The sequence below is a fragment of the Dinoponera quadriceps genome, unplaced genomic scaffold, assembly GCF_001313825.1.
Source record: "Dinoponera quadriceps isolate SergipeBrazil2010 unplaced genomic scaffold, ASM131382v1 scaffold405, whole genome shotgun sequence".
Lineage (NCBI taxonomy): Eukaryota > Metazoa > Arthropoda > Insecta > Hymenoptera > Formicidae > Dinoponera > Dinoponera quadriceps.
The window spans coordinates 737865-750064 of record NW_014554754.1 but is presented as its reverse complement, the minus strand read 5'-3'; the positions used below and the strand labels follow the sequence as shown (position 1 = coordinate 750064).

Sequence of the window (12200 nt, the reverse complement as noted above, 5' to 3'; positions counted from 1 at the left end):
TTTTTCACAGATACCGCGGCGGCCTCCGTTGGTTTAACCTTCTCCTCGCGAGTCCCGCTTTCACGCCTTCGTCGCGATTCAAGTCGGGAATACTAATTTGCTTTGTGGAAATTAATTTTAATCAATTAATTACACCTTCGTGTGCGTGTGTGTAAACCTTCTTACTGTAAAGGTTGTAGTAGCTTCTCCGTAGGGATTAAAAGATATGAAGTGAATAAAATTAAATTAGAGAGTAAAAAGAGAGAGACAAGGTCGCGATTACACATGTATATAGTCAAACACACTTGAGAGTTTCTAATTGTTCGATCGCACTATTTTATAATTATTTTATTATTTTCTTTTTTTCCCCAATTGAGCTCGAATTTTCGCGAACATCCCCAAGCTAATTAGCACAGAAACATTTTCCCGAACGTCCCCAAGCTAATTAGCACTCCTCGACTTGGTCTATGCAACTCATACAATCCGCGCCGCAGACGCGAGCTGTCGAAATCGCGGTACTACTCCGCATTTCACGCGGGTCTCTCTTGATGCGAAGATGGATTCAAGACTATCAATCTTGGGTCCCGTCGGCGAAGACCCGCCTCGACATTTCCTCGACAAATTCGCCGCGTCGAAGTAAACAACAGTTGCACCCGCGCCCGATCTCGCCTGCTGCTGAAATCCACCTTCGCTCGAGACGTGAGAAAACAGGCTGGTGGTCGCGCGGGGGAGAAAATGTTCCTCCCGAGAAGCACAGAGTCTACGCGTCCGACTGTCCCCTTCGTCGTGCACAGGTCGTACTTCGGAGGGGAAACGCGAAGAGACGCGCTGTTGACGACCTACTAACGCGCGTTTCTCTCTCTAACGAGCGAACAAGCGTGACACCTTCTTCGCCGCGAAGAAGCGACCGCAGCGGCGACGACGACGGCGGCGGCGGCGGCGCGGAGTCATCCGCTTAAATAAAACGCGCGCCGTGTGTGCCACCGCTCGCTATTAAAAGAGAACAACGTACTTCATTGTTCGGAAAGCGGAGCATTCCAGGACCGCAGTGATGATGTGCGGGTAGGGGCGTGCGTCGGTTAAAAATAATATCGCGCAACCGCTCTCGGCTCGGCGAATTATTTAGACGCATGCGGCGATTCGTCGACAAAAAGCATTTGGACGACGTTTGTCAGTTTGAGTGCCAGAGTGGGAGGACCGGGAAGAATGGGAGGATCGATGCCCGGGGGATATATGTATCGTATGTAAACAGGACCGGATTTATGAACGCTCGGGCCCCGGGCCGATCGAAGCGTCTCCTTCGCGTTTGTTGTTGATCATCATTTATCGCCGCTTATCCCCGCTATCGCGCGCCGAAAGATGGCAGAATAAATAAATGAGCCAATAACGAGTCGAGCTTGTAAATTCGGTCCCGAGATATTCGCGAAATGAACGATCTCGAGGCTTTTTTCGCGATCCATCTGCGATCTTCCATCCGTTGAGCGGCGTCCGCAGTGAGAATTTGAGGCGTGAGATTTGAGCTTTAAGCCTTAAGCCGTATACGGAAAAAGTAATTTCGATAATGTATTCCAATATCACAAACTTTCGTAGTCATTTTTACCACAATATTTTCTCCGTGTCAGAAATTTGCCCCAATCACAATTGATTATTCCCACATTTGACTGTGATTTATAAATTTCTCGTGGCATCAGGCTTAAAGTTTATGTCTGAAATTCTCATTGCAAATGCCGGTTTACCGTCGGGCAACACGGACTCGCGAATTTACCCCAAGTACGTTTCACAAGCGGACTTTGACCGCGCGCATAAAGTTCCTCGATCGTCCCGCAAGGTCCCAAAATTCTACACGACGAGTGGAGTAGCATCAATTAATCAATCATAATTAAGAAATCTTCGCTCTTTTCGTCCTGATTGGTCAATTAAATGCTACTCCACACCGTCGAGTCGAGTTTTGGAACGCAGCCCGAGTAATTCGGTCCTGCGTGTAAACAAAAGTTTGGAAGACAGAGACAGTCAAGTCGGGATCTGGCCGAAGCGTCCATCAGGACTGATTCTGACACATATCAATACATTCAGCCTGACGTGAACAACAATTGCAAAGGGCAAAAGTCATACATTGAGAACGGCAGCTTCGCTTTATGACTCGACCGGGAACTTGCTCGCCGGGACACACAACATGACATCGGAAGTCATTGTGGGTAGACAGCTGCCGGGGCAAACTTCGCGCGAATACATTCAGGATATTATTAGGTACCGGGAAAAGTTCGTGCTGATTCTCAGGTCAAAATTGAAACACCCAATGAGTGCAGTCTCTTTCCAGCTGATAGATTCGTCGCATTTAAATACTTGCGCAACGTCTGTACACCTTTTCTGCGGGGTTCGAACGCACAGCATCCACGCAGTTCATCACTTTCAATAACAGATGGACGGGCTCATCCTCTAGCGATTCATCACCTTCTTTAAACCGCTCGAACCATTTCTGTGCTTAGTCTTTCGCTAACAGTGCCCTCACCGCACACGCTACAAATGCAATTTGCCGCTGTATTTCCAAGTTTAAGCTCATAAAGCAACAAAGCAGCGAGTCCTTAACTTTTTTCGCTGTCCATCTTTAACCTCGCATTAACAACGGAATGTCGAAGCAATTGAGAGCTGCGCATCGTGTACGCACCGACGACATAAATGTAACTTTTCGTCGATACCAACCTTCATGCATCACACGTGCGAATTACCGGCTGAAATCCGGCTTCATTGCTAAGAGGGAAACCGCGACGAACTTTTCCCAGTAGCCAAATATTATTGCGGACGGATGAGCGGCGCGGACAAAGTAACGCGTATATTCATACCGCCGAGGCAACGTGGGGGTCACGTAACGTCCCAATTTATGCGCGGGCATTTGTCTCCGGTGCTCGATCGAACGTGACCAACACTCACACCCAGCCAGACCCTGACCCGGGCGTTTCTATTTGGGGTTGGGCGTCAAAAGGCGCGACGATTCAAATGAATGTTGTTTGACCGATGACAGGAACGTAAATCAAAACGTGTGCGCGTTGTGATCGTCTCATCGGCATCGTCGTTTTCTTCCAGATCAATCAAAAACAGGCAGGCAGGCAGGCCGGCCGGCAACAATGTTCGACGATCATTCGCGACCGAAGGGAGCGGACGGTCGTCAAGAGGAAGAGCAATATCCAAGGTGGCTGGAAATACGGAGTGTATCGAGGCTCTCCAGTGCACACCGAGATCGTCAAATTCGTCTCTCGAGGAGCCGACGAGAGAATCGTTCGATTCCGCGCGCACGTTTGTAAATCAGCCGGCGGACATCATACGACAGCGCGAGAAAACCAATTTTGCTGGAACGGCGAATGTTTGTCAGTGTAGTGACAGCGAGGAAAAATTTGTTTAGACGACAGAAAATTTGGACTGCAGAAAGATTTGTTAAGAGTATTAACTATTCATATATCCAGCAAACAAGCAATTAATAGTCTTAACAAATCTTGCCGCTGTCCGAGCAAATTTTTCGCCGTCTAAACGAACTTTTTCTCGCTGTCACTATATTGACAGACATTTGCCGTTCAGCAGCAAAATATGTTTCCTCCGTGTGTCCGCACGCGGAATCTATTGTCTGTGTGACGCGAATCTCGAGTCTCGTTCAATGTCTAAAAGAAATCGGGAAAAGAAAGTGTTCAGAGGAAGCCTCGATCGTTCCAGCCGCCGTGGAGGCGCGTTCCCCGTTTACCGAGGTTCTCGTTCTTTCGGGCTCCGTGTGTCGTCGCTTCGCTTGCGAACACATAAGACATCGGGCGAAGGTCATTAGACTACCGAGAAGGGTTCGTAGCAGCGTGCGAGAAACGTTATTGTGACGGAGGGAAGGGGGGNGGGAAGGGGGGGGGGGGGTGCTCTCGCGGAGCGAGTATGAACGTAGGTGCGCCGAACTTGGCTTGCCAAAAACGAGCCGCGTTGCGCAAAACCATCCTCTCCCGTCTCTCGCCGCGAATGTATCTGTGCCCGACTGGGTGCGCCGCACCGTCGCAAGTCCAAAATTTACGACCGGGTCACCCCTCCCTGTCTCGCGCGATCCTCCTCCGATGTATAATGCAACGCGACACGCGCCATGCGACGCGCGGATGCGTCGCGCGTAAATATGCATTTTATACGCCACGTGTGTATATACGCGAAACCGCCGCTGCGCCTTACGTGAGAGATATAATTAAAACGGTACGTGACACGGGCGGGAGACCGGGCTCTCGATTAAATGGCGTAGCGTGCGAGCGGCTAATTAAAAGCTGTTGTTGCCGATCAGCAAAAATTGAATTAATCATTCGCGCGTGTTACACAATCATCAGTCGGGTCGGGAATTCGATCGGTCCGCGTCATCCGCAAACTTTTACTCGACTCTCTCTCTCTCTTTTTCTTTCTCTCTCGAGTTCGATTATTAACTCGGGTGTATTAATTTCCAATAATTCCGCTCGAACTAGTGGCCGTATAGTTGTTGCGATTACACACCCGACTCGAGTTTCCACGTACTATATGTGCAGCCTGTACTTCGTTAAAATATTAGTGGAAAATGGGTCGTGCGGGTCTCTCGTTTACGACCGTGCGCGTATGACGCGACGTCACGCGTTTTTTAATCTTGGCTCGATAATTAGCACAGGGTCCATTAAAAATGTGTATACGGCGTATCTGAGGCCTTCTTTCTGCGTGTCCGTAGTGTGCGGGTAGAATGTGAGGCTGAACGGAGAAGTCATGCACCATTTTGCAAAACTCGCAATAGTTAGTGAGGAATTAATTAATTCGAGCTGATGAGCGCACGGGAAGCGGTAAGCCAGAATCTGTATAAAGGAAAGCGGCTTACTTCTGAAAATCTCCCAGCAATGATGAGCATCCAGAGGCGAAATAACGAAGCGAACAACGAATGTCAAAAGGACACTTCTTGCTACTAGCTGATGCCCATTGTTGCTACACTGAGAAAAAGATTTCTTCAAATTTCATAAATTTCATTGCATCCAAACAAATTTCATCATTTGGCACGCTCGAAAGGAACTAATGTTTCGATTAATAAGTACGATTGTCAGACTTTTCAACAAATATGTATCTTTATCTCAAATAAAAAATTGATCGAAACGAAAGATAATTTTCTTATAAAGAAATTATTTCATTTTACAAATTTTGTAATTGTAATGAAATAATATGTTATTTAGTTAAAAGATATAATTTCAATTAACAGCCTTCTTTCTGTTAAATAATAGAGTTTTCTCGAATGAGATAATAACATTTTTACTCAAATAATATTTCGTATATGTTGTTTCTATGAAACCAATTTTAGTCAAATAAATAGAAATACTAAAGAAACCTTTTTCTCTGTGAAGAACTTCAAAAGTAAGCCATTTTTCTTTATGCGAAATACCTACCAATTCTCGTACGCTCATTAGCTCAGAAAGATTAATTGACTTCTCATTAACTATTGCGAATTATGCAAAATAGCACATTTTCCGTTCAGTTTCACGGTTCTACTTACACAATACGGATACGACGAAAGATTTCGGACACCCTGTACATACACATGAAAACCCATTTTTCCATTAGAACAACGTCGTAAAAGTCTGAGATAAAACGGCGGCGGCAGGTTCGCAAAATGTCTACGCGACGGCACTTTGGAAAGTTTTTATTACTCGCACGTCGATCGAGGAAAAATAAGCGCGAGAGGAAGTCGACGAGGGTGTTTAAGTGATTACAAATATGTGGACACACCACCTCATACGTCACAACGAACGCAGGACTTACGATCGATAAGGTTTGTCCGTCGGGGACAGGTACATATCTTCACGTTGCGTTTCTGCCTTGCGACAGATTGTAACTCTTTATTTTTCTTTTTCAATTTGGCGATATGTGTCGCATAGAGGTTGAGCGAGAGAATCATGCAAACGTCCGTGCAACACGGACGTGTTGAACCGATAACGCAAATTTCCTGCGACATACGGCCAACGTGGACGTGTCCATTTATTTTCTCGCTGGATATTATTATCGTCTCAGAATGCGGGATTGCTTTTCCAGGGCGATAAAAATGACCGATCACGAGAAATACCGCGCAATTACAGATAAGAGCGAAGAGTGAGAAGATTCAACAACGTCGTGATGACGGTTACGATTATACTGTAGAATTGTCTTCTCTCTTTCTCTCTCTCTATGCGCGAGCATATACGCTATTATATTTCCATTCCGCCGAGAGACACTTTTTCCGGCAGGGTCATAAGAGGAGCGTTAGTGCGAGAATAACGAAATAAGCGGGGAAACACACACGACGAATAACTTCGTCCAGCGCCATTCTGAACGAATTAATATTCACTCGTCTCGCGGAAATCGTGCACCAGACTTGCGGAGTCGAGAGTAAGCCGGCGTGGGTTTCACCGGTTACGAAAGAGGAAATTGCACACAATTGGCACGGCCCGATCGATAATTGGAATCGGGGTGGAAACAGAAGCGTATGTATTAAAAAAAAAGTCGCACGTCGAGCGCGTGGCTTTGCGGCAACGATTCCCAACCGGTTTTTTTCTCCCCTCGATTCATTAATGCTCCTCCCCTCGTCATCGCGACACTTTTAACACGGTTGTCCGTGTGAATTCGTAAAATTGTCCCGTGCTGTTCGAGGGAGAAAAGAAACATGCGCGTTGTAAATCTCCACGCTTCCACCGTTCCGTTCCCGCGAGAGCGCGAGAATGCGATTTTTATTCACACCGTTGTTTAAATCCTCCGAGACTCGCGAGACATTTCGTTGGGAATCGCCATTCTATAGCACAGCACAGAAGATTGTAGGGTAAGCGCCATTTCATACGTTGTTCAAGGCTACTTAGCGGAAACATACTAATCATAGGGTACATCGAACGAGCTATCGATCGTGGTCGACGTTTATTATTATCCGACAGTTGTTCAGACAAGTATTCGATCCTTTTAAACTCGATGTCGCAGAATGCTTTGCGAAATTTAAGGAAATTCTTCTCTAAGTGGATTATGCTAGGAATTAATAATATCGTTCGACACGTGTAGAGAAATTTTCTGCTGCACAAAGAAAAAGATTTCTTTAGATTTAAGTATTTCTATTTAATTGACTAGAATGTTTTATAGAAACAACATATACTTATACGAAATATTATTTGTTCGAGTAAAAATTTGATTGCCTCATTCAAGAAAACTCTATTATTTAACAGGAAGAACGCTGTTATTTGAAATAATATCTTTTAATCAAACAAAATATTGTTTGGTTACAATGAATATGTAAGATGAAACAAATCATTTCTTTGTAAGAAAATTATCTTTCATTTCGAGCAAATTTTTTATTTAAGATAAAGATACATATTCGTTGAAGAGTCTAACAATCGTACTTATTAATCGAAACATTAATTTCTTTGGAGCATGCCAGTGATGAAATTTCTTTGGATGCAGTAAAATTTATTAAATTCGAAGAAATCTTTTTCTCAGCGTATATTCATACATTTAGAGTCATGTTATGATCAAAAAGAAACGTTATTAATGTAACAGTGACGATTGTCTGAAAGTGCCAACGGAAAAATTGCGACAACTCGTAACATAACGCATCGGTTATAAAAAAAAAGAAAAAACATACGCGAAAAGGCCGATGCGAGCCAAACACAGATGGAGAAGCGTGCGGACAATCGTCGTGGAAAAATTTATCGTTTCCTTTTCATGAATATTAAAATCGCGATAGCGGGTACATATACATGACGTTTCATGCAAATGACTTCGCGAAAAAACTTCAGGCCGGTAAGTTTCGCAATGAATGGAAGATAGTTTGGCAGATTAATTATCTTCGCGTGATACGAGGTATTATTAGGTTATCGCGCTAACCAACTTTGACGGATGAAAGTCGGACTTCTAGCTTCTTTCAAGTTGGTTCGTGTATTTTAAATTTCGGTCGTTTCCATCAAAGTTGCCGATTCTCATCAATCACAATTAGCCGATGCGATTCAACCGCGCGCGCGCTTGCGAAACACTCGTTGACGAGAAATTCATTAATCAATCCATTAGTCGCGTCAACAATTAGCGCCGAACCATGATCGCGTCGATGCTCAGGATGTGGGAGGAGAGAGAAGGGGGGAAGCTGGGTGTGTACTCGACGTGCTTCCTTTGTATACACTTAAAAAGAAGAATTTGTTGCCCACATTGAACGCGTTCAACCTCATCGTTTTATTTTTGCGTGAGGGGATTAGCGTTTTAAAGGATAGAAAAGAAAGAGAGAAAGAAAAGGACATTCCACAGTGACACGATTTCGACGAGCTCGAACCAATATCGATTACTACGACTGCAATGGATGCGCTCGGAAATATAATTAAATTAATTAAACCGCAATTAATTGGAACAAGTGAACGTAATTATCAGTTAATATGGAAAATAAATTGTGAAACGTTCACATTATCGAAAGTCTATTTCGACTATAATAAAAATCTCGCCATTATTTTAAGATAAATAATTTATTCTTAAATATATATCTTGTTTTTTCGGACTTATAACTTGAATTTACAAAATTTACATACAGAATACATCGACTCAGAGTGAAAAAGAAAGAGAGAAAGAGAGAGAACATCGTGTTTTTGTTGGAAAAGCTACGTTAGCAATTGAGAGGTAGAAAAAGCGGCGACTAACGGCGCGTCCGACCAAACACGGATCGTAACTACTTGGGCGATCGTGCATCCAGTGCAATCGTGTTAGTCTCTACGCACACACGTACAGTAGGGTGATTCATTCGGGTTTCTGACGCCGCGCCGTTCGTTACCCAGAAGAATGTCGGTTTTCGTAACAGCGCGATAACGAGGAAGACGTGTTGTTTTTCTCACGAAAAACTCGATACTCGATATTCTTCACTGGAATATTTCGCATTATATTCGAATATTTTCTCGTATCCGCGCGAGAAAAGGAAACAGCTCGCGCGTTAATTTTTGCTTCTATCAAAAATCACGTGTCAACTTCGAAATTACATCAGACAGATATCGCACTGTATTGTATCGACGAGATATTTTCCATCAATTTAGACGTCAAGATTTGAAAGCAAAATTTTTCCCGAGGAGAACGTCGAGTTCTCCCACGGAGAAAATTTTTTTGCCGGCACAGCAAATTGTTACTATAGCGACGGCAAAGAGATTTGTCACACGGAAAAAATATTACTTTCGCCGTTGTAGCGAAACGTCGTTGCGATACAATTTAATTGGCACAATTAATAATTAATATACAGAAAAAAAAATCACTGTTGGATCAAGAGTAAACATTCTCATATGTAAACAATAATATTATAATCTTAGAAGATATTGAATCTTGATTTGATCGAATTTATATTCATACAAATATTACTTGCGCTCAATTGAAAACTAAAAATCTTCCAAGAATATCACAATAGTCTCCCTTATATATGAGAATATCTATCATTAATTTAAAACTACTTCCTTTCTGTGCACTCTTATCACAAATCTTTTTGCTCTCACTATAGTAACAAGAAATCTGCCGCCAACGAAAAAACTTTTCTCCGTGCCGCTTTCGATGAGTGACCGTCGATTTCGTTTTCCGTTGTCCCCGACTTTTACTCGCGATTGCTTTATTTCGCCGTCGATTCTCGAAGGGATCACCGGCGGCGTCATCGTCGCATGGATCAGCCTGTGTGTACGCGCCGATAACAAACAACCGTCCATGATCCGCGCGATACTATGTGCAGACATATTCTTGGACTTACGTTGGGTGTCGTGTTGCCCTGGTTGGCGTGCTGGGCCGGCACCTCGTCCTGGTAGTAATCGTCGTTTTGGGTGCCCGGCACGCTCTGCGCGAAGTCGAGGAGCCGGCGGTTCGGGCTGTCGGGCGTGGTGGGCAGTTCGATGGGCAGATTCGAGAAGCAGGCGTTCGACGCGCTGCGTCGATGCCGCAGGTTGCCGTAATGCTCGTAATTGCGGTAACAACCGGTCCCGGTGTTCGTGGGCCCCCCACCTCGGCCGCACGCGGAATCCCCCTCGGTGCTGTTACCGTCAACCCCGGATATGTTGTGACCTGGAAAGAGGTCCGTCGCTTACGGAAGGTCGCTGTCGTCGCGGCCTCGAGGGGCGAGTCGCCCTTCGAGCTTGCCGGCTCGAACGAGCTCGAGATGATGCGCGAGACTGACCGGGAATGTGTACCTCGGGAGTGCGCGATTGCTTGCAGCGGTATACCGGTATAGTCATGGTACACTCGACCGCTAATTCGTAAGCAAATATTACACGAGGCGCGCGCGCGAAGTGAATGTCAACATCGGCCGGCTCCGAGAAAATCAATCGGCGGGTGACGCAAAAGCGGAACATCTGACGAGTCTCTCTCGATTACTCTCGAACAAGAGTTGCTTCGAGGCACGAACGGCGCGCGTTCGGATCCGCGGCTTTGCGCCGCGTCAGAGCGTACACGAATACGGACTCGGTCCGTCTATACTGGATGACGCGGAAGCTTGAAATCCGGTCTCACCGCCGCGACATCGCGACTCACGACGATAGGGAGGACGCGAGTAAAGAGAGAGAGAGAGAGAGAGAGAGAGAGAGGATCGTGACGGTCGGTCACCGGGGTTGACGATGGTATCTCTCGTATCTCGCGTAGACCGTATCCTTCCGCGTGGTCCGTCGCTTACCGGTGTCGACGATGACGTCGATGAGATCCATGCTCTTGGCGAAGGCATCCCTCAGGTTGACGTGATGAAAGGAGACGATGCTGCCCTCCCGCTTGGCCCTCTCGAGGGCCTCCCGCCTCTTAAGGGCCTTCTCCCGTCTCATCTGATTCTTGTAGAATTCGGCGAAGTTGTTGACGATAATGGGAATGGGCAACGCGATTACCAGGACACCACATATACAACACACACTGCCGATCACCTTGCCGAGCGGGGTCGTGGGGTAGATGTCGCCGTATCCGACGGTGGTCATAGTGATGCCCGCCCACCAGAAGGTCTCTGGAATGCTTATGAATTTGGTCCCGGGCTCGTCCTTCTCGGCGAAGTAGGCGAGGCTCGAGAATATGAGGACACCCATCGCCAGGAAGAGCATCAGCAGGCCCAGCTCCTTGTACGAATTACGTAGAGTGAAGCCGAGGCTCTGCAGCCCGGTCGAGTGGCGGGCCAGCTTCAGGATCCTCAGGATCCGCATTATACGAAAGATCTGCACTACCCTGCGCACGTCCTGGAACTGGTCGGTCGCGTTCTTGTTCGTCTCGACCAGGAACAGCGATACGAAGTACGGCAATATCGCCAACAGATCGATCACGTTAAGACCGCCCTTGAAGAACTTCCACTTGTCCGGCGAGGCACTGAACCTAAACATGTACTCGAGGGTGAACCACGTGATGCACACGGCCTCCACCATAGCGAGCTGCGGATTGTCTTGAATGTTCCCCTCATCTTTCACTTGCATACTAGGAATGGTGTTGAGAGTTAGTGCGATCGTCGAAAGCACAATAAAGAGTATTGATATCACAGCTATCACCTGGAAGAAGCGACGGGTCAACCGATCAAACGGGGTCTGTCGCGAGAGCTAGCCGCTCTACGTGTGTAAAACGCTTAAAACAACTTCCCTAATCTCTTGATCTCTTTCTCTCTTTGTCCGTCTTTTTGCCGAGTCTAACCGTACCCCGAATATAGTCCGAGATCTACCTACGTAGCCGTGTTATGCCTTGTCCGTATTACGAAACAGAGAGCACTGGAAGATAACGACTCGCCTAGTACGTGTATTCTCTAGCCACAACGAGCGAGACGCACGAAACGATCGTGACGACGAACGATGGAGATCCGACGATCCAATAAACTCGTAAGAAAGCGAAATGGAATAACTCGAGTGTGATTTACCCTCAAGACCGAGACGTGGTTCGCGCGAACCGTGCGAATCTCCCTTCGTGGGATTACGACGGCGCGACGAGGAAAGCATTGCCAGCGCAAAAACGAGAAAAAACATTGGAAACTCTCAAGGCGACACGTACGTACAACAATCGTGTGTAGACACGATCAAATTTATAGTATCGCCAGCTTGAACACTTCGTAAGCGGCACAACGATCGTTAGCGGTAGATAGACGAAAAGCTCCCGCTGCGGGAAAGCGTCATAATCAAATACGAAGCCAATAGAGACACTACAGACGGTTAAAATACTTTGAATTATTGACAAAAACGGAAGCGAATATATATAAATATATATATGTATGTATATATATATATATATATATATATATA

At 45.9% G+C, this 12200-nt stretch overlaps 1 protein-coding gene across 2 annotated transcripts in view; it reads right to left on the bottom strand.

The window, feature by feature from the left end:
- The window catches only part of LOC106741289 (potassium voltage-gated channel protein Shab), a 59394-nt gene that overhangs the window by 24716 nt on the left and 22478 nt on the right, over positions 1-12200 (bottom strand). For both annotated transcript variants that reach the window (XM_014613101.1, XM_014613102.1), the window contains exons 3-4: positions 10619-11462; positions 9707-10014 (exon numbers count right to left, since the gene is read on the bottom strand). In XM_014613101.1, the coding sequence (XP_014468587.1) occupies positions 9707-10014; positions 10619-11462 (1152 nt within the window). The remainder of the gene's footprint in view (positions 1-9706; positions 10015-10618; positions 11463-12200) is intronic.